We start from the raw sequence: 27,981 nt of genomic DNA, 5'->3' as shown, positions 1-27,981 counted from the left end.
CATGAAGGATAAATCCAGGCATTTCAAAACAAAAGCCCACCTCCAAAATCCAAAACAACTACCTAAATACTCCTACAGAGTTTCCAAAAGCTCTTAGAAAACAAACAAACAAACAAACAACAGTGTAAACATTTTATTCCGGTCCAAAGATACAACACAACATTTCCTGCTGTTGCAAAGAAACTCTACTCATCAAAGTCATCAGCCTGCCCTTATTTTCAGAAAGACAGGAGGGAAATGAAGTGCCAAGTAATTTCTACAGTAAAGAGAACTATAACCACTTTGCAAAGCAAATTCTACAGCTGGACACATAATTAGAATGGTGAAACACATGTTTCAGGGCTTAATTACCATACTGCTGAGTTTCAAATCCTGATCTTGCTCCTGGCATGCTGAAATAGGGACTAAGAAGACACAGTCTGCTCCTCTCCTCAGGTCATTATTACACCAACAATATCAACAAATGCCTCTTTTTAAGCATCGGAATTGTTATCTCAGCAAGAACTACCCATGAGGTAAGCAATTAACACCCCAGCTGTGAACAATTGCTGTTGTGTCATCCTGGTGCAAAGTTTCCAATTCCTGTGAAGTGTTACAAGGACTACAGTCAACTGCATTGACTAACATTTGATTTAGAGGCAGCAGTAATGTCTGCTGCATGAATCCAAGAACTGGATATTCTTTGCTACTGCAGATGTCCTTGTCTTTTGTGCCAACAGAACCATTATGGTGATTTTTTCTCTCTCTCCCCAGTGACAAAATCTGGAAACTTTCCATGTAAAAACAGGAACAGGAACCCTCATCAGCTGTGCTGTGCAGACCAGCCTGCTTAGGACAGAATTATACACGTGCATCAGAGTAACATTAGAAATATCTGTAATAAATCTCATACTATGTAAGAGAGAAACGAGTTCTGCATACAGAATATGCTGTACAATACTGTAGGTCTTCTTTCCCTGGATCTTATAATGGCATCATTGATCTTTTTGTAAGAGTTTAATTACGGCCTCGCTGCCAGTAATAAGGAACTATTTGTACTGCTCTTAAAGAGGCAAAAAAGCTTTACCAGAGTCTGCAAAGAGCTAGGGATGCTCTTAAAAATAATAAAGGGCAGTCAATCAATCATATTTGCTTTGACAAGAGCTTTTATGATGTAACCCAGAAGCTTGAAGCTTCATTACCAAAACATTTTTTCTGTTGCTACTTAAAAGAATTCTGTGAAAGTTTAATGACTAAAATGCTGTAGGTAATGAAACTACAACAATTGCACTCTTAAGAATGAAAAGACAAAGTAGTCCTACTGTTCACTGAAGAGATTATTTTAAAGACTGGCACTATTTTAGGCCATAAATATATATGGATCAGCACCACTGAACAGTACATAAAGAATTTTATGGAACCCATAAAAACATCCACGGGAGAATTCAAACTGCAAATAGCAACATACCAATATCAGGAAATGTGATGTGTATGTAATGCTTAAAAGCAACAGTCCCCCCTCACAAGACATGTTCTGAAGTATCTTGATTAAAAACGCTGACTTTTTCTTTCATTTCTTTCTGTAACTAGTGCCTATAATAGCTACACATGACAGAGTGCTTCTAAAACATGCAAACAAAAGGTTTTACAGCAAGCCAACTTTTTAAAAAGTTGGAGGTGTTTTGTCCCTCTGCTGGAGTAATGGAAAAAGAATAACTTTATGTTGGAAAGGAACTCTATTGTAAGGCACTGACTATGTGCTGGTCTTCTTAAGAGCCAAATGAAAGGCACAGTCAGCTGTACCAACATCAGACTACTTGGATATTTTCTTAGCTGCTATACCAGATGCTCTTGGACGGAATTACTGCAGAGATTTTGGGTAGAGAGATTACATTTCAGGTTATATCACTCTGCATTCGTTTTTCCTTGACTGAGATGTCAAAAATCATACTGACTCAACAGTACTACCTCCCAGTTCCACCAGATTGACTAAATGTTCTCCAAAGATCCCAGCTCCCAGATACCAGAATCACTGATAAGAACTAGAATGAAAAGAGTCAGAGATCACCAGGACAAAAAATGGCAACTACAAGAACAATTCCATCAGGCAAAGAGGAACTTACACTACTGCTGCCAAGAAGATGTGCTGGTCTGTGTTTGGTGTAATAAAGCATAAACACATCCATTTTCAATTCAGAAATTTTCAATTAAAAAAAAAAAAAAAAAAAGGTATATTAAATCAGGATTTTAGTTTTGGAAGTTGCATCACTCCTGCAGTCTTTTTAATTGGTTCTTTTTGGGGATTAACCATCTTCAGACGTTGCGGAACGCTGCATCTCCCTCTGAAATAAAATGGATGAAGTTAGTCATCAAATGTCACATTTCCTGTAAGCTAAAAATTTGCATGCTTTTTATATTAACATAACTGATTATTATGGTGAATTAATAACCCTGAGAGGAAAAAGAAGTATATTTCTAGTTTGGAGGGCTAGCAGAGCATTTAATTATTCTGCATTCTAAAACAATCCTCATCTTATGATTCCTGACTACTTCCTATTATCTAATTGATGGCATTCAAAGAACAGAATACTAAACATTTGCACAAAGAGAAAGCTAATGAGACATCTTCCTCAGTTACATAATCCTGGACAAGAAATGGAAAACCATTCCATGGAGGCACAGTTTCAGCTCTCAGCAGGTGTGTCAGTCTGTTGATCATTCTCTGGAGATCTTACATATGAAATGCTGTTAGCAGATTACTGAAGTGGTACTCATCATGGATGCACACACCACCTACATGAAGCCTACTGGAGCTGTTCTCATCTGATCTAAGAGAAGTCAGTGAGAATGTAAACAAATCTCCAGGGGGGAAATGGTGATTCCACAAACTGGAAGGCTCATTCTTACCATCAAGCAGCATCTCTACACTTAACAAAGTATCTTTGTTTCTCTCCCTGTTCATCAATGCACCAGGCAGACAGCACTGTATGTTGCCCTAATTGCTTGGAGGGTTTCAGTGTCTCTCTCAAATAATAAGCATTCTGAAGGAAAATATGTCACAAAGTCATATCTTTACATTCATGACAGCCAGAGAAATGTTCTGTTATGTGGTAGGAGTTGTGATGACATGATCTGCACAAGCTTCAAATCTCTGGGCAAACAGCCAGCAAAGCTCTCCCTAAGACTCCTTAGTCTTCTTGAGATCCACGTAAAGGGAGAGCTGGTCCCACAGGAATATGGAGCTGCATCCATCCAGAACTTGGATGATCAGAACCATAGGCCTCAGTTCGTGAAGTAACCAACTGGTCATTCAAATTCAGATTACTTACAATCAAAGAACCACTGCAGAATTGGACCAAGCAGACAGCGTATGTCTGTGTGGAATTCTGCACACAGCTGGACCTACGCCAGATGCAAACTAATAACTAGGTAGTTGCAGCCAGTGCAGTGCTGAAACTGCTAATAAGCCCTGCTATATGCCTCAGTACAGCAGTGACGGCTCAGAATGACATTAAATTGGCTCCTCAGACTACATCAGAGACACAAGTCATCAAGACATCCATGCTTTTTTTTTTTTTTCCCAGCTGTCAGCTAGCCTATTTTTTTGGTGCGCTGTGAAATAACACAGAAAAGGATCTCTACTGAACTTGTCCTCTGTGTTTAGATAACCAGGAACAGGAATGCAACAAAAGTTACTGTTCGTAATTATGACACAAAAATGTTACAGTGCTTTTTTAATAGATGGGTTGGGCTTCCTGTATCTGTACCTAAGGTTAAAACAAACGTTAAGCATTGTTTTATAGTATGGTTTCAAATCCAGTTACTGCAGGTGGTTTTTGAAAGGCTAACAGAACAATCCTGGACAGAAAAAGATCAAATTATTCTCAACAACAATTGATTTTCATCGCACAGGTATTCTCTTAACTTCAGTGAAATTGTTTTCATTAATGTCAGCTGGAATGAACAACTGTCAGGTAGTAAATCAAAACATAATTCAAAGGAAGTAACAAAACAGTGGCTGTGATAAGTTCGTCATGATTGAGGGACATCTGCCTGTATTTAGTATTTAAAATACAAACGATACCCAAGCTTCATTCTTAGCTCTATGTTGTCTACCAAGACCAAAATTTGAGGTGAAAATTGTAAGATGCTGGTTATCAAAGCCAATGCTTTGAGAATCAGGTCCTTTGCTACTAAGGACAACTAAAAGAAAAATTCCTTTGAGGTGAAGTTGGTAGAAAGGGGTATTTTGTTACAATGCCTATTCTGTGAGACAAGTGGTGTAACACTGACGTGCAGCTACACACCACCATACTACTCCCTCATACCCTCCCCACAATGGAACATGGGGAGAAAATACAATGGACTTTTTCTGTATTGGGAAACTTCAGTTAGAGACATCAATTCATATCCTATTAAAATCCTCCTCTGGAGCATTCCAGTTTTTGAAATCCTGTTAGTTGATGCTTACATGGAGTGTAAGAATAAAGCAGGTAAGCAAATATGTGCACACATTTCCTGTTTATAAATTACTCATTACGTTTGTAGATGTTCCTAGTACGTTATGGATGCTAACATTAATAATATAGGTAAGTGGATTCATGGAAGAGTATTTATTGTGAGATACTGAGCACATAGAAACTGTATCAGCTCAGGAAGTCTCCAAATACCTGGGAGAGTTCCAAAAGCAAACATTTTATCTGCCTGCCCTTTTGTAGGCATCTACTTATTGCAACTGGAGGCAGGATATTGGGTTCAACCCAAATTTTGTGTGATTCCCTGTATTCTTTCTACATTATATTACTTATGTTTTTGTTTCAGTTAAAAAATACATCTCCAATTTCATGCAAACTCACAAGCACTACAATCACAAATTAATTTTATTTCTCTGTAGTTCAGAACAGGTGGGCTCTTGTCACATTTAAATTTCTAACCCATGTAATTAAACAGAAATATGTTGTACAATGAAGACTTTCTGTGTTGCCAGCTAGGAGTTGGACTCAATGGGTCCCTTCCAACTTGGGATATTCAGTGACTCTGTGATCTAAAGTCACTCACATTATCATTCTTACAATCGTTACAATCTCTACCCACTAAAAAGTATCAAGCTAAGCAATTATTTAAATGAATTACTCTTAATGGACCAAAGGAGCTCCAACTCCACAGTAAAACAAAAGAAAAGAAGATCCTTTTTAACAACACAGGTTGAGATGGGAGAAGAGAGATGGTAGATTTCAAAAAGGCTGCTTAAAGCACGTGTATTTCCAATCGTGCAACACGCTTAGCATTAAGCAAAACTGATTGAAAAGCAGTATCAAAAATGATGTTAAGAATAGTATGTTATCATAGGATTGTGTTTAGTTATATTTAACATGAACAGAGTTGCACTATTCAAAAAAACATATTTAGTTAAAAAGTAAAGCAGAAAAAGAAGAAATATAAACAAAAACATACCTCAGTGTGTGCTTTTCTCCCTTGCTTGTCAGAGCATCTGTTTTTTGCCTTTCAACAGTTTTAAGCATAGCTGAGGTCTGCAGCAGCAGAGATTTTACAATACATAAATAAATAATAAATAAAAATAAAATTAAATACTTATCATGATCACAGTTAATGAAGTAAGCTTCCTCCAAACTGATTTTGACCAATTATGGTTTTATTGCCACAAAGAACTTCAAGCACCTATTATGCCAATGTCTTATTGATTTTGGGAACTGAGCACATGCCAACATTCCTTGACAGACAAAATATCACCACTTATTATGTTGGATAATCAGAGACTATATCACTTAAAATTAGCAGGTCGCACTGTGTATTCCCAATGAAGAACCACTATGTTTGAAACACTTTTCTGACTGGGATACAGAAACAAAATAATAGTAACTTAGCTGTACTTTTGAATGATTAAAGTGTTAATTAAGAACAAGAACTACTTTAAAAAGTTTCACGTTATGGAAATCTCTGCATGCTTTGGAGATCATTATTAGAATTCTGGACATAAAAAATAGCTATTCCAAGGGTAATAGCTATTACCCTTGGAATTGCATTTAGCAGAATTTGGGCAGGATCAAACCAGTTGCTTCTGCTGTTCCTTAGTTTGCAGTGCTCCCTCCTCACCCAGCACTTGTTTGCTTATCCAGATGCCTTTACTAGCACTACTTTTCAGAGGGTCAGCTATGCCATGGACTGAAAAACAGAAAATGCAGCAGGTGTAGGGCTTGTCTGGCTGATGTATCACACTTGGGTGTCTAATGTAAGAAAATGGACTTTTCTCAACCTCTTTAAAGAGATCCATCAGAAACATGCAATAATTACATGATAAACATGACATGCAATACAGCACATTCACCAGGACAGCAAAGACCTAGAAGTAGGTTTTGGAGTAACCTACAGAAGACTTAAAGTCTGGCTAAATTAAACTTTACATTTTGCAAAACACTTGAAAACATCCTGCCCTTGTGAGAAAAAGAAGATCCAGCTCTAAAAAGAAACATCTTGCTTATAAGACAATGGTTTCTACTGTGCTTCTAGCTGTACAATGTATTAGCCAAGTATTCCTTACCCGGTCCTAGCAAACCCAGCTATAACTGAAGTAGTTTTTCTAAAGTGCTTTGCATAAATAAGAATGGGATGTGCACAGGTTTAATTTCTTGAAGAGAAGACTTTTTTTTTCACTCAAGGAACTCCAGTGAAGATAGTGGCTAGTATCATTTATCACCTTTCTGAGCAGTGCTCCTGTGACAAGATCACAGAATCATAGAATCACAGAATAGCCTGGGTTGAAAAGGACCACAAAGATCATCTCGTTTCAACCCCCTGCTATGTGCAAGGTCACCAACCAGCAGACCAGGCTGCCCAGAGCCACATCCAGCCTGGCCTTGAATGCCTCCAGGGATGGGGCATCCACAGCCTCCTTGGGCAACCTGTTCCAGAGATAACAACCAAGTGTTGACTGCCTTCAGAGTTGCTTTTTATTTATATGAATATAGACTGTCAGTATACAAGATTACTGTCCATAGCACTGTTATTGCTGGCACAGTTTACTTCAGGCTCATCCTAACTGAACTGAGCCTGAGCTGCACAAGCAGCTTTTCAGCTGGTCCTATCTATTATAGTGATCTTTTTCTGCAAAGAGACCCCAGTCACAAATCAGCCTGTTCTATGTTACTAAAAGTTTGTGGTAAAAGTCTGGCCTGAGATAGAATGGTTTTTTTGAAGATGTGCAATTGTTCGTCCTTGCCAACTCCTCTAACAAATTTCTGAATACTACCAGAAAGTGCTTTGGTATCTGTGGAATCCAAATCACAAACCAATGTTTTTTCAGACTGGAATAAAGCATAAAAAAAGCAAACCAGAACACACCGCAGAACAGCACTGCCTCTAGCTTGAACTCTATGATTTGTGAAGTATTCAACTTTCAAAAAAAATATAATTTTAAATTGACTATATGCTTATGGATTCAGCCAACTCAAACAAGAAAAGCACTCAGATAACACATGTACTTAAAAAAAAAAAACAGAAACAGTAGAAAAGCCAATGATAATAAAAAGATAAATAAAAGAAACTGGTGCTCAGAAGCACTCTTGTTTCTACTGAAGGCTGCAGGAAAAACACAGCAGAAAGAAAGCAAAAGCTTTCAGCATCTGCAAATTTTTAGCACATACCAGTAAAACTTCCATTGTATTTCCGGGGTTTTTTTTGTTTATTTTTGCTGTGAGCTAAAGAAAAGCATTTAAAATAATGAGGAAAGAAGGCCTAACAAGACATTATGTCCATTCTCTGTAATCAAGTGTGAGTTAGTGGAATATAATGCAGTCACAAGATAACAATGTCTTGTGGTACACTGTTATCCTTCTAACTGTACTGCTGCCAGCATTACAGCAGACTCAAAAGGTGAGATTTGCACACAACTGATAAAAATCTAGGCTGAATGCGTATTTGCTTTTGTCCCTGATGACAAAATGAATTGTTAACAAGGAGTGCAAAGCTATGTTGATTTGAAAATAATGTAAGAGCCACAACGAAATTAAGGTCATGGCAGTGAGGGGTCAGAAAGAACCAGATGAGCCAATAATTATTTTGCATCCATGATGAGAATGACTAACCTGTTCAGATGCTAAAAGACAGATGTCCAATCTAAACCGCTCACAAGGCTCTCCCTATAACTCAGTTATACAGACAGGAAAGTGCCTAGGCAATCCACTTCATCTAAAACAAGTGTGATGGTCTGCACCTTAAACATCCTTCTACCTCCGTAGATTACAGAGGATCCCTCTTCAATTACTTCAGACAATTGGCAGTCACAAAATTGGAGATTGGCAGATTAATCAAAAAATGATTATTTTGCCCCCAAATTATTCTGAAATAATGCAACTGATTACTGAAAACATAATATACACTAGTTCCCAGTGTCCTGCTTAAACAATGTGCCAGTGCATACACTTCACTTCAAACAATGTTTTATGCAGGTTTAAGAGCTTTTCTAGGCAACCAAACATAGCTATTCCTCCTGCTACCATGTATAGTAATAAAATAATCTTTTAATCTCCTATCTTCTTCCTCCAACAGTTCCCAGCTTCAGTGTTTAATAGAAAGATACTAACAGTTATTATTCACATTTTCTGGGTTATTTATGGCTTTAATGCTGGGAAGCTAGCTTGAGAAATTCCTTCAGATTTCCCAAAGCAGAAATGATCGACATCACTTGCCCACTGAGCAAGCACATGGAAACACTGCTAATTACAGCCTTTCACTCCACTTACATACGACATCGAGTACGTGACAATCATTCTTGAGTATCACACTAAGCTATTACTTTTTCATTATTCACAAATCAAGAGTTCTTTCACAACAGGAAGTACTAGAAATCTTTACAGGTTCCCCGCAGTTTATACTATCAACTTTTATGTGTTACATAATTTGCAGTAATAACATTTAGCCTCTGAGTTCATAAAAACAAAGTACCTTATCCCTTATCTTGTAAATTTAATTGTATTGTCAATCTGAGCTGACTGGCTACCTTGTCTTTAAAAGATAAGAAGGGGGAAACATGAAAAGGAGGAATTTTCTTAAGGTGTCAATGTCACTAATAATTTGGTTCTGCTCTTTTCAGATGAAACACTGAACTGCAGCACAGCAGTCTTGTCACTACCAGATGGGCAAGCAAGTATCACAAAACTGTTTCACCTTTCTCAGATTAGGGTACTATCTTTGAGAGCAATGAAATTCCAATCGATACAAAACCAGCCTGTTCTAGTTCTTTGTCACCATCAAAGTAAAGAATTTTTTCCTCACGTTGCATGGAACTTCCTATGTTCCAGTTTTTGGCCACTGCTCTTTTTCTGTCACTGCACACTGCTGAGAAGAGCCTGAGAAGAACCCATCCACTTGACTCTCATCCTTCAGATATTTGTAAGCACTGACAAGATCCTCTTCCAGTCTTTGCTTCCCCAGGCTGAGCAGTGCTAGGTCTCTCTGTGTTCCTCACAAGAGAGATAGAATCATAGAATCATAGAATCACAAGGTTGGAAACAACTTGCAAGATTATCTAGTCCAACCACCCTCCCATTCCTATCAGTACCACAAGCACTAAACCACATCTCGTAGCTCCTCATCCAGGCGCCTCTTGAACACTGCCAGGGACGGCGACTCCACCACCTCCCTGGGCAGCCATTCCAGTGCCTGACCACTCTCTGAGAGAAAAAGTTTCTCCTAATGTTTAACCTAAACCTCCTCTGGTACAACTTGCGGCCATTTCCTCAGGTCCTACTATTAGCCTGGGAGAAGAGGCCAGACCCTTTTTCATCACAACCTCCCTTCAAGAAGTTGTAAAGTGCAATGAGGTCTCCCTTGAGCCTCCTCTTCTCCAGACTGAACAATTCCAGCTCCCTCAGCCACTCCGCATAAGACTTGTGCTCCAGACCCCTCACCAGTTTCGATGCCCTTCTCTGGACACGTTCCGGGGCCTCAATGTCTTTCTTGTAGTGAGGGGCCCAAAACTGAACACAATACTCGAGGTGCGGCCTCACCAGAGCTGAGTACAGGGGGATGATCACCTCCCTGCTCCTGCTGGCCACACTATTTCTAATACAGGCACACTATTTCTAATGTAGGCCAGTTGCTCCAGCTCCTATCAAGTCACACAGGTTTTTTTCTTACCTGCAAAATCTCTGAAAGGTACATGCGCCGCTCATCATTAGCTTTGTGGTAAGCCTATGTTAAAATAAATAGCAAACTATTACATTGTGTGTCCTACACACCTTGTCTGTCTGTCAGACAGCGTAACAGCTTTTATAGACTAGATGCATACAGCGATTTACAAACCTTTGCCTCTTGTTCCAGTCTAAGTTCATAATCTTTTAGCTGATTCTGGAGTCTTTTCTTCTCTTCTTTTAGTTGTTCAAGAACCTCCTTTAAGGAGCCCTGCGGTTACAGTAAATAAAAGAAATATTTCCATTCTGAACAAAGACATCACTACCACATTACTTACTCTTCAGGCACTACTGTGTTTGTCACTCTGTTTGCTTCTCATGCACTTTTTGTTTGCAAGGTTCAGACTGGCACACCACAGAGACAAAAGTAGTTAACCATATGCTAGAAGTATCAGTTGTGAACTACACATTTCCACTGTGTTAACAAGATATAAATACAGTCTTCCATACTCGTGTGCCTTATTAGATAAGCAAAGTCACTTTGTTGTGACCAGACAGACCTGCTCCTTACTTCTAAACAAAATTCACTCTTACTGCTGCTTTTTTTTTGTAGGAAGAAGATTTCAGATCCCACCTGCACATTCATTTTCAAACCTCTTGGAAAGGGAGCTGCTGGACTTGCTAATGAGGCATGTTGGGTGTCACTGACAATGCCTAAGATTTTGGCTAAAATGCAGCGTTTGGGAGCAATCTGTCTTATATGTGAAGTCATTCACTTCGTGCACAAGCGAGCTGAGCTACTGTAACCATGGCAGAGTCCATTTTTGGTTACTAGCACTGGCCAGTTCTTCGTGGTGCAATCAGAACACACATCCAAGTACTAGAGGAAACTGCTTCTCATAATCTCTTTCATAAATTGATCCTCTCTGTCCAGTAGATACATTCTTATTAGGAGACTCTAACAACAGTCAATTTGTTCTAATTCCCTGCCTCAGATTATTCAAGGTTAGTATTGACCTGTTTGTTATTGTGATTATATTTAAGATAACTGCCATTCTTCCTCCCTGGAGTTACATACAGAAGCCAGGAATGTCTTATTTCAACATTTATTTTACTAGGATAAACAAACTGAGCTTTTAGCAATGGTCTCTCACACAGTAGGCTGCTCTTTCATCTAACTGTCATGGTAGCCCGTTTATAACCTACCTGGAGCCCATTCTCACAGCTGGAGAGCAGAACCGTACTGGAGCATGAAGTACTCCAGAAGCTATCACATTGCCTTGACCAGTGTCAGTAATGCTCTTTTACAGCTGCAAGGTGATGGCTCACAGTCAACATGGGATCAAACAGAATATCCAGATTCCAGGTGATCAGCTCTCAATTCATAACAAAATTCATTTACTTCTTCCTCAATACTTTGGACTATACTGTTATATTTTCATGCCATTTTTAATAATCTCGTCTTCAGTGTAATTCTTTTGTAGACAGCATCCACATCTCTATTTTATTATGTAATCAGTGTAAGGAGAAAACACCATCATCTATTTCTATGCTGTGTATAAAGGTTACGCGTATCACATTAAGATTAGTTCTAAACCTGGTCCTGGAAGAACTCTGCTTGTACTTTCCCAGCAATCTCCTGTTCATTCTTACATTTCATTTGCCAGCTATTTCCCCTTTCAACAAATCTACTAGCTTTCATTCTCTACAAACTATCAGCCACTTCCCTTGTGACACGGTATCTTTATCAGAGGTTATATACAGAATTACTGTACTTATCCTGACAACAAAAACTATTACCTCATCACAGAAAGTCAACAGGTTTGCCTATCATGAATGACTTTTAATAAATTAATATTTCAGAAATATTAGCAGTAATCATCTAATAATGTTACATTCAAATTCATATCCATTCAAACATTACAATCATTCAAATATTTGACAGTATGGATGGGATTCACTCTGAGGTGAGAATATCTCCATTTGAGTGTCCACGTGTGAACTAAGCCCCTACTAAAGAGTCACAGTCAATGCCATCAGTGATGCATAGAGTCATTCAGCTGAACAGATACAGAGGGTTCAATTCAGCTGCCATCTGAAATGCTCCAGGATGTCTAAGACATCTGTACGTGACAGATACCTCACATGGGGTACAGGACACACATACTTCTGGAGCAGCAGTAGGCTATTCTGCACTGAAATGTCTGCAAGTCTCCATTTACGTAAGTGTTCTACCAACGATGCCTACTGAGATGAATTTAGACATGAATCTATACACTCAGCACACAGTATTGACAAGGTTTCCACTGCCTGTAGTAGGAAACAAAGATCTAGCTAAGGAGTAAACAGTACATGCAAACAAGAAAAAATACCCAATATTATTGTGTTAACTTTTTTTTCTATCCTTCCTCAAGGTGATTTCATCCAAGTAGATGATAAAGAAAGAACTTTAAAGCATGTAAGTCCCTTTTATCCGCTATGCACAACATCTATCTCTGTTTTGATCACTTCTGCAAAGTTTGTATCTTTAATATTTGTTACCCCACCACTTCAGTCTAGTGAGGCTTTTTCCATTTGTCTGCTTAGGCCCTCTGAGTAAAAGAAGTATCCATTTCAGGATTTTAGTTTTTATTTCTAAATTAAGCATCTTCTTATCTAGAATAACTGAATCCTTTCAGTACCATCTGACCACTGTCTTAGCAATATCAGTTAATTTTTCTCAATGACTGTAAGCCCAGGCAAAGCTACAAACTTGGAATAGAATAGCTGGAAATCCGCCCAGTGGGAAAGAACCTGAGGTACTGGCCAATAGTTGGCTGAATATGAGCCAGCAGTGTGCTCAGATGGCCAAGAAGGCCAATGGCATCCTGGCTTGTATTAGAAAGTTTGTCAGCAGGAGTGGGGAAGTGATTGCCCTCCTCATACCTCAAGTACTGTGTTCAGTTCTGGGCTCTTTACTACAAGAAAGACATCAAGGTGCTGGAACATGTCTGAAAACAAAGATGAATGGTCTGTAAAGAACAAGTCTTACAAGGCACAGCTGAGGGAACTCAGGTTGTTTAGCTCAGAGAAAAAGAGGCTCAGGGCACACCTTATCACTCTCTACAACTACCTGAAAGGAGTTGGCGTTGGCCACTTCTTCCAAGCAACGTGTAAGAGGACAGGAAGAAACGGTCTCAAGTTGCAGCAGGGGAAACTTAGGTTGAATATCAGATAAAAAATACTCTTCATGACAGGGTTGAGAGGCATTAGAGCTGGCTACCCAGGGAAGCAGTTGAGTCACCATTCCTGGAGATCTTTAAAAGACATGTAGATGTAAAGCTTAGGGACAAGGTTAGTGATTGACTTGGCAGTGCCATAGAGGTCTTTTCCAAAGTAACTGATTTTATGATTCTATTAACCAGATTCCTATGCATTAAACATTGAAAGAAAGATAATATGAATCTCTCCAAATATTAGCCACTCCCCCTGTAATTTTTCCTTATTGATGATAGAATGGTTGGGAAGGGACCTCAAAGATCACCTAATTCCAACCCCCTTCAATGGCCAGAGTTGCAAACATCTTATAAATATCAGATCCAGAAAACCAGTACTTGTGTATAGCCTAGGGCTATAGCTTACATCCTCATCTTTGGACATTAAAGCATTCCATTTCTAGATCTACAAAGTGATATATCCACCAAATATGTGAATCCGTCTCTTGCCTGTTCCAAATTTCCAGTCTTCTTTCTAGTATGTGCAATCATTCCATCTTTTATTCTCTTTCATATATTTGTCTGTATAGGAAGGAGGGAGGGAGGGAGGGAGGGAGGCAGGAAGGAAGGAAGGCAGGCAGGAAGGCAGGCAGGATGGCAGGAAGGCAGGAAGGAAGAGAGAGAGAGAAAAAGAAAAGCTATATCTTTCAAGAATGTTTCACACATGACTGAACTGTTACTATCTTTAATCTGTTATAACAGACACACTGGAGACATGAAAAGAATTGAGTTTTTGTTTTTTTTTTCCTAATTAAAGCTGAAGTATCTTGGATGCAGATGAAACCTTTGTCCCAATACAGAAGGCTCCTATATTCAATACAGTTAATATTCTCCAATTCAAGGACAGAAAGTAAACGAGTAAACCACAGATTAAAGATTTAGCCAAATTCCACCAGGATCATGTGCTCTTTCACTACACCAGTGTCTGTACAGTATTAAAAAAGTCAGATAAAAAGGTTTCTAATTTTTTTGCCTTCTGACCTGACTACATTAAAGACCACAATCATATGACAACATATTTTTGCACAACATATTTTGTGCCACCATAGTAAGCTGAAACACAGCAAAAACAAAAATTCATGCTGTTCTCAAGATTTCTTCTATGTAATTCTACACTGCACTACTTATTTACCCTCAAGACTGTCCATAAGTTACTAAATACAGCAAGTCTTGGTATTGCAGCTGTTAGTCACAACAGAGCAATCAGTTATATCCTCAGTGATGGTATTGGTCTAATTTCTTTAAGTTCTTTCACCTCTTGAGCAGACCACTTTTAGATCTTTTTTTAAATTATTGTTATTATTTTCCTTTAACCTTTTCAGAAGTATTGTCTATATTTTGCTGCCAGTGCAGCTGGTCTTGTGCAGATGTCTGGGCACTCAGCTCTGGATCAAGGATGATATCCAGCTGTAAGCAAATGAACTGCGTAGTACATCACCACTTTTGATGAGCAAGCAGACAGAAATAAGTTGATAATATGATAATAAATTATCATCTGTGTGCCTCCAGAGAAATAAGAAATTGAAATCACTCCCAATTTATAGATTGGGAAAAAATCCAAAAATTAAAATTAAATGAATAAATAAATTAATTAATTTTTAAAAATCAGAAAGAGACTAGTGTCTAAATTACACTTCAAGCAAAATTTAACATCCTACAGTGAATTATGCAGAATCTTACATTCTTCACACTTGTTTTTGTTGTAGAACTTAGGTAGGCATCTGAACTTTTGCTTCTTTGGCTTTCCATAAGAACATGCTTAATCAACCTGCTTAATTTTCTGCTGAAAGCCCTTACAGAGCCTCAAAGCGAAGTTTTCTAGCAGTCATGGTGGCTCTGGCTGTGCCCTGATGAAGCACAACCTGATATGCATATTCTACCCATATTATACTAGAAATTCAATTTCTTCTGCCAAACAGACTAAAAATTAACTAACAAATTTTATTTCAGACTTACATTTCAGTCCTCTGACACTGTAAGAGCTTCAATTCATAGAATAATGTATCTTGAGATTGCCCTTACTTACTAATGCTGAAATAATTCTTGAGGTCAGGCTGCTCATCAGTCAAGAAAACAAAATTTAAAGGGATGGAGAAAGAAGAAGTCACAATTGATGCCAGATCATGTATACTTCTGGAAAGGAGACAGGATTTCAGACAATTCTTTGTACCTTTCTCACCAATTTCCCAATGGTTTTCCATCTCTATTATACATTCTGTTGTGAATTCCAATCTAGCTTCTCTTCTCCCAAGGAACACCTAGGAAATTCATGCAGCAAACTCAGTTTCTGATTTCTGCTTCTGGGTCCAGGCACCTAACAGATGCTGCAGAGCTCAGAATAGGAATTCTGAAGTAAATCTTGCCAGACAGATGTTCCTACTTAACTAACAAAATTCTCCAACTTCTCATAGACTACAGAAGGCAATTTCAAAAACAGAATGAGAAAATTCTCAGTGGTAAAACTTCAGAGAGGTCCCAGAGACCCTGTTAGTAAAGACTGGTTATAAGTTACCTCTCACCCCTACTGTCAAAGCAATACCTGAAGAACTAGCTGAGACCTTCTATAACTGAAGTCTTGCTGAACAGCAATACAAATCCAGAAGTGGGAAACACCAGCATATGAGCTTAGCCAAAACCATTAAGGACTAAGTTTGCCTTTACTGAATGCTGTGGGAAGCAAGCAGAGAAAAAATTCACTGAAAGAGATTCAATTATTGATGTTCATAGTTACACAATCAGTTTGGTGCTTAAAAGAAGAAAATAACACAAGTAAATGGCTTAAAACTTATAGTAACCCTGATTTGTAGGAGCTCAAAAAGCCTTTACACAAAGCAAGAACCAGTGAGAGCTCGAGAGAAACAGGAGTCCTTCAAGCAACGCAGCAATTTTGCAGGAGAAACTGTCAACAAGACTTCAAGATGAGCCAGTTAGATAAATTCTGAAAATGATTTTTAGAGGCCAATTGAATCTATTAATGGTAACAGTTTAGCTGGATACTGAAATATTGTCTAGGTCAGATTTATAGCAGGTTCTCCTACTAAGCCTTCAATAGCTGGACAATGTACTCCTAAAAAAGGAGACATAAGCTGACTAAGGGATTTAACCTGAATTTAAGATTCTTAGTTTTCATTAAGTTGCCCATGTCAAGCCAGTCTCAGCAAGCTGGTAAGCCAAAAGACACACTGAGATTTTAACTGAATACTTTCTTTATGTAATGGAATGTTGCAAGGCTTAGCAAGATTCACTCTCAGGGCAATGATACATTAAGTTTTGTGTCCAGCAGTGGCAAAAGCCCAGAGTTTCACAAAGAGAACATCAATTCTACAGTTTGTTTTTTTTCACATAATTTTCTTTTCATTCGTCTGAAGTTACATATTTGGCTCAGCACTTGCCAGAAAATGAATTTATAGAGAAGGGAATTGCAGCTGAATTTTAAAGCCACCCACATGAGTTATTCTCATTCTGGATTTTTCCTTGCCCTGCTACCAGTGGCAACAGAGGTGACAGTTTCTATCAATCACTCTACAACAGACAAGGTGACAAATACGTGACATCATCAAGAGGCTGAAATTTGCTTTCATCAGAGCTCATGCAGACTGTTGATCTATATGGCAATTTGCTTCAGCTTTAATCCTCTAATTTTTCTCCATAAATTAGAACAGAAGGAATACATCTGTCAGTTTTGTAGGAAAAGCACCACCAACAAAGGCACAGAAGATGACTGCAATTCACTGTACTTAACATTTTAAATCAAATTAATTTTTGCACAGTGAATGAACTCCCCTCCTTCCAACACTAGCAGCTGAGGATCAGCAGGTGATTTAGCTGAATCTTTAAATAAATTTTAAAGTCACCAAGAGCAAAAAGCAACATCACATCTTCAGCTTTACTCTAACTGAAATTGATTTTAAGTTAATATCATTATACTCACTTAACCATATTTCGTAGCAGTTACTGAAAAGGATACATTAAAAATTACCTAGCACAGCACATCCCTATGTAAAATATGCAATCGATGTGCATGCAATAGATGCTGTAAAGGCTTCAGTGCAGGTGAAGAAAAAATCACTGCACTTGTTTAAATGCCAAGTGCCCCCTTGTGGTTAGCATGCTCTTTGTATTTGAAACAGTTGAAATGCATGAATCACAGAATCACAGATAACATTTCAGAATAGAGAGTCCTGTTTGCATCACATATTGTCATGAACCAGGTTAAGGAAATTTGTCCAGAGATCTGTTGGAAAAATCCAGTTCCTTCAGCTAAAGAGGTGTAGGACAGTGCTACCTAAATCCTTCTATCAATGATGCCCACAACATTGTTTTATCATCTGCCAAAGTGGGAGGAGGAAGTTAAAACCCAGACCTCCATCGCTGTACTTCACATTTAAAACAAAAGATGATGTTGAATCCAAAATGTTTTACTTCTTATCTCTCCTGTGAGGCTTGGGAAAGGCCTTGAAATTCATTACAAATCTTTCCTGGGAGAAATCCAAGGGTCCCAGACAATTGCTAAGCAATTCCTGAAATTCCTGAACAGGCAGCAGTCTGGAGAATGGCCAGCTAATAATGTCAGTCCACTGCAAGTTTTTCCCTGATTGTTTTCTTTGAAATACAAAGTGCATTCTGCCTCTGGGAACACACAAAGTGAGAAACAGTCTGCTGGTTTGTGCAAGGCTGCCAGGAGGAACAACAAAAGCCAACATGAAAAAGAAAGGAAAGGACTGTGAGTCAAAAAGGTCTCTTGGAGACATCCAAAACACTTGGCCTAAGTCAGATGAAAGGAGTCTGGCAGGAGGCAGGACGCAGCTCAGCGCTATGAGACAGAATACAAGACTTTCTCCAAAATACTTCCAATCTTGACAATAAAGACCAGATATCAGACCTGTTTGTCACAGAGCTATGGGTGATGTAATCCAGCAAGAGCAACAAGATTCATTTAACACTGACTTGTTGAAAGAATTGTCAACGTTTCCTGTGCCATTAGGAAGTGATGATGTTCCCCATAGGCAGTTAACAACACCTACTGTGGTACAGCTTCTTTCTGTTTTCATAAGCACTGGATGCCTCTCCTGTTAGGTTGCCAACACCCTCTCCAGTGTGACACTGTCACACGTTCTGCTTATGGTTTTTATATAGGAAAAACCCTGAGGTTGATCTGCTAGGATTGCTGCACACAGTCACTCCAGTCTCAGAAAGGCAGTGCTTCAAAGGAAGTATCTGGCTGCAATGGTGAGAATTTTCTCAGCTATGGTGCTGGGCAGTCCTGAAAACAGTGATTTATCACAGAAACCTTCGTTCCTTGGCTAATTTTAACTAGAGCGTTGCTAAGGCAATGCTATCAGGAGTGTGCTCTTCTGAACTGATTTTGTAGTATGCTTTTGGTATTAGCATACTAAAGCTGCTATCCAGGGATCCTCTCTAGCAGAAACGGTGAGAGAGAATAAAATCACTTTCCTCCTACTTATAGAGGAATCCAGCAGACAGCGCGTATTTCACCAAAACACCCTTAACGACAAAATGTGAACAAATGAATGCTTAATATGTTTAAGAGGGGTAAACAAAATTCACACCGTGTTAAGCTTTGGAGAGAAGGCATTCTTTCTGCAATTATTCCTGAAGTGGTGTATGACATTTGTATTATTCATTGGGATATAAAGGAAATTACTGACTAAACCAGTTTTCAGTGTTGCAACTCCCCTGTGCTTGTCACCATTTAGATTATTTTTAATCAACTCTCAGTACACAAAGATGGTTTTCTAAATCCTGGCTATTCTAATTTGTGTGTTGAAGATAATGGATCCACATTTACTGTCCTGTGACATGTGTCCTTCATGATATTTTTGAAATAAAATAAAAGGAACACAGCAAGAACAATAACTGTATTTTTAAATGATTTAGGGGTGTTTTTAACAGCAAGGAATCATTCATCAGTAACATTCTAATTCTGAAGTGAAAACAGTGCAAGCCATCTGCAACAATTATTGCAATTTATGCACACTGAAAATCCTTGTGCTTCCTTCTTCATCGCCCCAGAATTTGCATTTGTATTCTTCTCTTTCAGTTTTTTATAGCTCGCTCACTGCCAGAGTCCCTGATGACTAATCTTTATTTTCCCTGTTGTGCTTGAAATCAAGAAAATGTTTTATCCTACCTATCTCTAAATGAGACAAATCACTCCATGGATATGCTTTTCTCCTTCTATTGACTACGTAAGACCCTAAATGACAAGCTGAGTGAGACAAATATCCTTAATGCCTTTGAGATATCTCCTCTGTTAAACATGGCTGAAACTGGTAATGAAATTAAGAATTATTAGAGGTGCCTCTAATAACTCAAACTGTGTAACTAGCTTCTTTGGGAACATAGGTTAAAAGGACTTGCAAATGCTATTTCATTTTCAAAGCACATTGCTTAGTGTCTGTTGTTGCTATACTCTTGAAATGGTATCGTCTTGCTAGAAGAATCACCTTGCTATCCTTTCACTTCATATGCAACAGCAAGCTGAGGACTAAATATCATACTGTACTTCTCATTTAATGTGCACACATGATTTTTATATATACACTCTCAGCATTTTTACTCTGAGTGAATGTAGATTGATGATCGACTGATCTCTGCTTTTCTGCACCCACTCACCACATCTGTTCTTTATTCTCATTTGCAGAGAAGCTAAATATTCCCCAATGCTCCTCTGAACAATTCCCAAAAACATAAAAATGATTTGGATAAATCTTTATGCTTACACACCACAAACTGATCTGTGTATTTTTTACAGATGTTTTATCTGCCAAAATTGAAAAGAAAAAGGAGCTCTGCATTTCTACAAGGGTAACTGTAAAAATACATGGACTTTCCTGACAGTTTCAGTGAAAAAAGGACAGCAAAGTCCCCAAAACACATCCATTTTCTTTTTCCTTCCATCTCCTGACAATCAAAACAAGCCAAAATGAAGCTTTTTCTAAATTTCAAAGCCTTTTTTTCCACTCTTGGATAACAGACAAATGTATTCACACTAAACTGGAAGGATGAAAAATGGCAGGATAAAAATCTATGGCATGGCACATGGGCTCCAGACCTCCCTAGGTGTCACTGAGTAAGTGTAGGACACTCCAAATTGTTTCCTAGGCTCCTTTTGGCAGAATGAATCTTACTGTTCCACTGCCATTCTTTCATTTACAGGAGCAGTAATCAAATCTCACAGAATGACAGCCCATAGGTGAGGAGGCAAAGCAGAATTTAGTAAGGATTAGAAATGTACTGGATTGGTGCAGCACAGCTGCTGATAAAGCTCACAGATTATCTAACTGGTAATGGCTCTCCAGGTGCCTGGCAAAGGTGTAGTTGGATTGGTGAAGAGAACATTGGAAATGTGATGGAAATAAACACTTTTAATATTGCCATTGTGCACGCCAGTGCACGCTTTACAGGCTGATGGGAATAACCTTGTCTGAAGCAGACTGCTGTAAATTTTTTAGCCCCATGTCCTGTGCTCAAGACTTCTTTTCAAAAATAATTCCACTTGTATTTTTAAACCAAGTCCCTGAAACAGGCAAATGGGATGGGAAGGATTTTCTTCACTGCTTTAATTGGCTGTTTGAAAAAATAAAAAATATCCAGCCATCTGAAGAACATCATGGAGTCTAGGACAGTACTAAACTTAAGAAGAATATTTACTATCTGAAAGCCATGAATTAAACCAGAATAAGCAATCAATTATTCACACTCTGCTTAAAATGGGTAATAATTCCCACTAACACAGCATGCAGACTCCTCCAGGCTCAGTGAACTCCCATTAATCTTCAGAATCTGAAGCATGGGAGTCAGATGGAGGCACTTCTGCTTGTGTAAGTGCATAAGAAGTTGTTTTATGCTTTGTTGAAATGCAGCTGGTGAAATAAAAGCATATTAAGTAATACAAGATAAAAATCCAATTTGTCCTGTGCTGCAAAAATTGAGTACTTACTATACAATGAGGAATTTTCCTGGGACTGTATTACACAAAAAGTAACAGCAATCGTTGATATTTATTGTCACTTATGCTACAAAACTGTGAGTAATGCTGGATACACTGAAGGACTGCACTGAAGAGAACCTCGTGGAGTTCAATTAAGCAAAAAATTAAAGTCTTCCTGCTGGTGAGGAAAACTCCATGCTCTGGTATGTGCAGGGGAGGCTGAGAGTGATGGGGTTGTTCAGTGTGGAGAAAAGAAGGCTCGGGGGGTCTTACCCATGTGTATAAATACCTGATGGGATGGGAGGAAGAAAAGGGAGCCAGGCTACTTTTAGAGGTACCCAGTGACAGGACAAGAGGTAATGGGAACAATCTAAAACACGTGAAATTCCATCTAAGCTAAGAGAACACTTTTTTATTGTTCAAACACAGAAACACGTTGCCCAGAGAAATTGAGAAGGTTCTCTCTATGGAGACACTCAAAATCTCACTGGCCATGATGCCAAGCAACCTCTTGCAGCTGACCTGCCTTGAGCAGGGGTGTTGGACTAGAAAATCACAAAGCAATCCCTTCCAGCCTAAGAGATTCCATCATTTTGTGATCAAGGTTTTACATTTTTTCAGTTATTGACAGCACCAGTCTAGCTACTCCATCTCATACACCTCACTGAGGGTGATGTAGAATCTTTACTCAGTCAAAAAATCTACTCCACGATTATTCCCAACATTTAGGTCTTTTATTCCCACTTCATTATTATGTTCTATGCCTTATAAATTCATAACCAATTGCCTAACTGAAACAATTGAAAAACTAAGTGGGACTGTTTGCTTTGGTTTCTCGACAGGACCACAGATATTGTTTGCTAAGGAACAGTAACATAAAAAAAAAATTGTACAATTAAATTAAATTAATGTAATTTCTTCTGTGGTTTTGAAGCTGAAGCAACTAAATTCCACTGTACTCACCACAGGCATTTGATCAAAGATGCGAACAATGGCCAGTTTATCTACAAATAAGCAGAAGGTGCAACTCATTGACTTCATTCAACATAGAATCACTAATTTTATTGGAAAACAATTATGAATGCTCATTTCTACCTGTTGGATTTCCATGAATAAGCTCCACCTTGTCTTTAAGAATATTAATTTGCCTTTGCAGCTGTCTGTTCAATTCTACTTGCATCTCGTATCTGGTTTTCCACTCATTACCTTAAAAACAAGTACAGGGTTATTCTGTTTCCCAGATTATTCCATGCTATTTCAAGTAGAAGTCAACTTCTGTTTTTTCGAGCAGTTCTTACTTTTTTTTTTTTTTTTTTTTCAGAAGACTGAGAAGGTCTCCAGTTAGTATTCCTCATACTAAGGAAGTATTCATTTGAATTACAAAAGAGCTTGAAAATATAGATCAAGGGATTCCTTTTACCACAAGGCTTACTGTGGCCAGAATATTAACTGACTATCTCTATGAACTCATGTCATCCGTTATATCTTTAATAGCTAACAGAAAAAAAAGCTAACATGCAGCATTTAGTAGTCCATAATTTCACATCTTTCATTTCATATTGAAGGTCCTTAATTTTTCACATTTCACATCCATAACAGTCATTTTTGGAAAGGGAAAATTAATATTCCAAAATAAAAATTTGTATCACTGTAAGTTCTACCAAAAGAAAAAATAATTTGCTGTGTTTCCTATTCAATTAGTAAGACTGTTGCAATTCACTTACCTTCATCTCCAACACCACTAAGCTTTTTCTCCAGTTCCGTTACTGTTCTTCTCAATTCAGATATTGAATTTTCAAGCATTTGCCTGTGGTATTTAGAAAAGTCAATGAAAAGGCTTTGCATTAATCTAATTATTAAAAAAAAAAAAAAGAAAAAAAAAACAAACCACTAAATCAAATATATTTTCAACTCAGCTCCAAACAAAATGCAGCAAAACACATTACAAAAGCAGTTTGTGATTATTTCATATCAGCTTTTTTGGAAGATTTCCTACATCAACCAAGGCTCTTGAACGCATCCATTTTTCAAAGACCAACTTGAGATCTTTCAAAAGAACTGAGAACACAACTCCGTAAATTGGAATATGGTCTACAGTACAAATATGTAAGTCATTTTTGAAATAAGAGAGATGTATTTTAAATCTTAGTATGGTTCATTACAACCTAATGGGTTCATAAAACCCTTGTTTGTCCTATTTATTGGTGGTTTTTTAAGGGAAGCTTTCACATCAATGTAAATCTTCCCATTCTGAATACATTCATGAGAAGTGCTCTTCAAGAAACAGTTAGCTCTATTAGAAATAAAGTTTCAGACATCGGCTCTGTCACCAGAACAGTATCACCTGCTGCTCATCCCATGATCACACTCAGCAGAATTTTATTTTCTATAGCTTGGAACATCAGTTTCAACCTAAAGTTACAGACACAGAAGCAGACCAATCATGATCGGAGATGCCTGCAATGGGGAGAGAGAGGGAAAGAAAAATTGAAACGGTACAGAAGTTCAAAGAAAATAAAATAAGCAGAAGAGTAATAAAAGGTCATTCAGGTAAGTTTTCAGTGCAAGAAACATGCAGAGTCACAATTAGACAGAAATCTTCCATGACCAGAGACAACTGGGTCTTCCAGTCTCTCTTTGCTCTAATGCTGTTCTTCCCTACCAACTTTAAATCAGGGAGGGGAGACAGAGTCAAAGAAATAATGAAAATATAGGTAGCATAGTGGAGACAAACAAGGTTGTGGTGAAAGTCTCACCAAAGATACAGTTGAAGCACATGAGTCAAAAAGTTTAGATCCAGGAAAACTGGAGGAAATCTGATCATTGCTGCTAATTTGTTCCCACTCCAAATGGCAGAGGCAGATAGCTAAGAAGGAAGACAAAATCTTATTATATCACTGGCATATTTTCAACACAAGTAGATAATATTTACTTACAGCAGATTTTTATCAACCTCTCAGTGCTTGTAAAAGAGGAAATTGTGATGAAGGCAAGTGTTAAAATGGCATTTTGGGAAGGAAATAACAGCTGGAATTGGACACCGGCAGAGATATAAATAGAGCTGAGCTATATCCAAATTAAATTAATATTCCTCTTACAGAAAATTTTGTGTGCTGATGAATAGCATGGTTAGAATGAGTCCTTCAAACACGGTATTTTCAGCTTTTTAAGACTACACACAACATCTCTTACAGCACGTTAGACTTTATTCTTCTTTGTGCATCACTAGCAAAGCTGCTAACCAACTTCCAATTTATATCCCTTCCTGACTAAAATGTATACTGAAATGATACATCGTGAGGTATCAGGCTGTAATTGCTGAGAATCTTTTTTTCATTTGGAAATGAAAACCATTCTCACAAAAAAATTAACTAATAGTAAATATTTAGTATTCCAATAGCAACTAGAAAGTAGGCAGGGTGCTTATTCAGTGTATATACAGTAAACTACACTCTCCGTATTGACAGAGGAGTGTAGAAATAAATCAGCTTGACCAAGTTGGTAAATACTTCAGCTTACTACTGTATTGAGAATACTTGGCATTTATGGAGCTATTTCTAATTGTGACAGGAAACAACAGGCCAAACCACTTGTCTGTTACTGTGAATGTAAAACAGCTCTGTGCAGCTGCTTGCCCACAGCCCTGGGCTGCACTTAAAGGGGCACTGACGCTGGTGTGATTTTACCAATAGCCTCACAGTTATTAAAAACCAGGCATGATCTTTTCCCGTATCATTGGACAACTGATAGTCGTCACAGAAGAAATCCCATAAACCCTCGAAGCCCTGAAGTTAATCAACAATCAGACTTAATGACATCCACATCCACTAAACAAAATCAGGAAGCTTCTTGTGAAGGAGAAAAAAGTCGCAGTACAGATAAGAAGACTGTGATTGAAAATACAGACAAAAATTTGCTGATGTTCCTGTTAAGACAGTTTGCAGGTGTTGTTTTGCTTGACAGTCACAGCCACTTAGGATGAAAACCATTTTCCTGCACCTTTTGCTATCCAGATCTCAGCATCTAGAGCACATAATAGGCAAAAGACTTCCTGAAGCCATTTTGTTTACTGGAGAGAGACTAGCACTACATTACAGGTGAAGCTTAAGGCAAATCATCAGTTCTAGAGCTCCAGCCCTGCTACATGGCAGGCCTTTACTGGTTCCCGCAGAAGACAGAATACACAGGTGCCTTCAGAATCTCAAAGCAAATGATACTATACATTACAAAAGGCACCACAGGCAAGAGTATATATAGCATTGAAAGCTCCAGGCACTGTCACTCAGCAGTGTGCTGGGCAAATCCTGCAACTCTTTTTGTCTGGAAAGCCACAAAAGCTGAAATCTCAAAGTGGAATTTTCACATGCAACTCTACTGACATCAGTAAATTGACAGAGTGAGCTGACATGGATGCATATACAGCCTAAAGACCTCTGTCTATTAAGAAGTATAATGCAGTACTATGTTTTCTCTCTAGCTTACAAACATTTGTCATGGCAGTTCCCAGAAAGAACCTGTGCTAAATCTCGATTACAGTAAGTCAGTGTCAGGTTAAGCTACTGACTTTCATTAAAGCCTTCCACAGTATTATATCCACAATCACTGAGAATCAGCAGGTACTTAGGTAAAGACCCCTCACTGACACAGATCATTCAATTTACTCCTTGAAGTAAAAATCCCTTCTTAAATGAGAGTGGTAGGAGGGCTGTTACCAAACTGTCTGAGTGGAACAATAATCAAATAAGCCAGCAAAAGGATGACATGGGTGAGACTGCACTTAGGAATGGAGACATCTATCTGCAAGCAGTCATCCTCAGCTTTCTTTACACCCATTGGAGAGAAAACTTCTCAGGGTGTGAGTCATCTCCTCCTAAAGCAGCCAACCAAAGTAGGTCAGATGAATCACACCTTAAAGCCTTCTGTATTCACTGACAACACAGGCGCCTGTTTCAGATGTTGATTTCTAACAATCCTGGTTGCCAACAGTTGAATAAATAACAATACAATAATGGTGCTGCCTGCTTGTATGCACAAGATAAACATGGGACATAGCTGCAGAATCCACCGGGAGCAGCAGGCTTTCCACTGCGTTTCTGTCATGCTATAGAAACAGAGACTTTTGTTAAATACGTTTATTTTTTGTTTGATCAGCACAGAAGACACATCTTTGTGTGACCTGGGCTTTGGGCCATGGTTGCAGAACGTTCTCAGGGATATCAGCAAGAACTTCAGGTGCATAAAATACCCAGGTTTTCATTAGTTAAAACAATAATAAATCACAGCAGTGAAACAAAGTCAATACCGGCCAGCTTTTTATTTGAGCACCAATAACAAAATGGTGAGCCTGGTAAATAAGAGTCGGTGTTTGCTTTGGATAACTTCTGTCTTACACTGATGCACCACTCACCACTCTGGAGATTCATTAAAAGGACCTTTGCTCACACACAAGTACAAGCGTGACCGAGCTCCTTTGTGCACTGCTCTGAGCACAGATGCCCAACCATACTGACTCTATGATAAACCTTAGCTTCCTCTTCCTGCTAGCAGATAAACATTTCATAAAGTACAATTGCAGAGAACCCTCAGCTTGGAGACTGAAATAAACACTGTCCTGGGGAAAAACAGACATGGAACTGAGTGTTTGAAAACCGTACAGAAAGAGTCTGAATTAAGGCAGTACCTCAAGGAGCTTCTGGTATTTTAACTTTTGGTTTATTAGCACTCAAAAGGCAGAAATGTTCCAAAAAAATAGAAAAAATCCCTAAAATTCCACACAATGGAACATCTACATCAACACTGTTAATACCAAGCTATTTAGTCGGATCCCTGAAACATCTGCCTCTTAAAACAGTCACACTCTGCAGAACTACACTAGGAAGATGTCTCGGGGACGGTTACTGACAGTGAAATCTGGCTTTCCAGCTTTATTCCACTGGGAAGAAATGTGTATTGCCATAATCTCATCACTCATTCCCTTCTCCCCACCAACAAGGCATCACTCCTCCAAGCCCTTTTCTGTACCACAAACCCGTCCTTATCCCACACCAGCCCCTCTCCCATCCCCATTCTCCTGCCCGTTCACTGCCAGCTTCATTCTGGCTGAAATTATTCACCCACCTTCTCAGGCTCCTCTCGCCAGCCCCCTGACCTGCTACAGCCCGCCACTTCCCCCCGCAATCCCAGATTTTCACCACACTCTCCCAGTCCCCAAAGCGCTCTTCAATCCCCACAGATGCAGAGCGCACTGCGGGACCTCCCGCCAGGTACCCCTGAGGCAGCACCACCCGCCATTTTCCCGCCTTCCCCCCCGGGATCACTCCTTCGGCCCCACTCCCGTCACTCACTGCCTCCTCCTCTCCCGCCCCAGCTCCATCTCCAGCCGTTCGGAGTCGCCGCGCTCCCCCATGGCGCCACCGGCCCGCCGGAGGCCTCGGAACGGCCGCTGTGTGTCTGGCGGCCGCCTGAGGGAGCGGCGAGGCGCGCCCTGCCCCGGCTGCGCGGCGGCCGCGGTCCAAGCTCTCTTCTTCGCTTTGTAAAGGCGAAGCTTCACGAGGCCGACTGCGTTAATCGTGCAGCTTAGTGCTGCATGGCGGCGCCTCTGTCTCCCTGTCGCTTTCTCTGGCTGCTTCAGTGGCAGCTCTTACAT

General features: G+C 39.0%; 1 protein-coding gene across 1 annotated transcript; it reads right to left on the bottom strand.

The window, feature by feature from the left end:
* Positions 1 to 147: 147 nt before the first annotated feature.
* Positions 148 to 27,981, bottom strand: LOC122171407 (coiled-coil domain-containing protein 169-like). Its single transcript, XM_042838980.1, is given in 8 exon segments — positions 148 to 2,321; positions 5,434 to 5,510; positions 10,135 to 10,188; positions 10,300 to 10,398; positions 22,299 to 22,339; positions 22,431 to 22,541; positions 23,060 to 23,142; positions 27,680 to 27,981. Coding segments are annotated over 8 exon segments (870 nt in total). The 3' UTR covers positions 148 to 2,218.

The sequence above is a fragment of the Centrocercus urophasianus genome, unplaced genomic scaffold (genome assembly GCF_019232065.1).
Source record: "Centrocercus urophasianus isolate 14NV4802_14NV808 unplaced genomic scaffold, USGS_Curo_1.0 seq_9, whole genome shotgun sequence".
NCBI lineage: Eukaryota > Metazoa > Chordata > Aves > Galliformes > Phasianidae > Centrocercus > Centrocercus urophasianus.
Note: the sequence above shows the minus strand (reverse complement) of the source record. Positions and strands in the feature narration are given on the sequence as shown.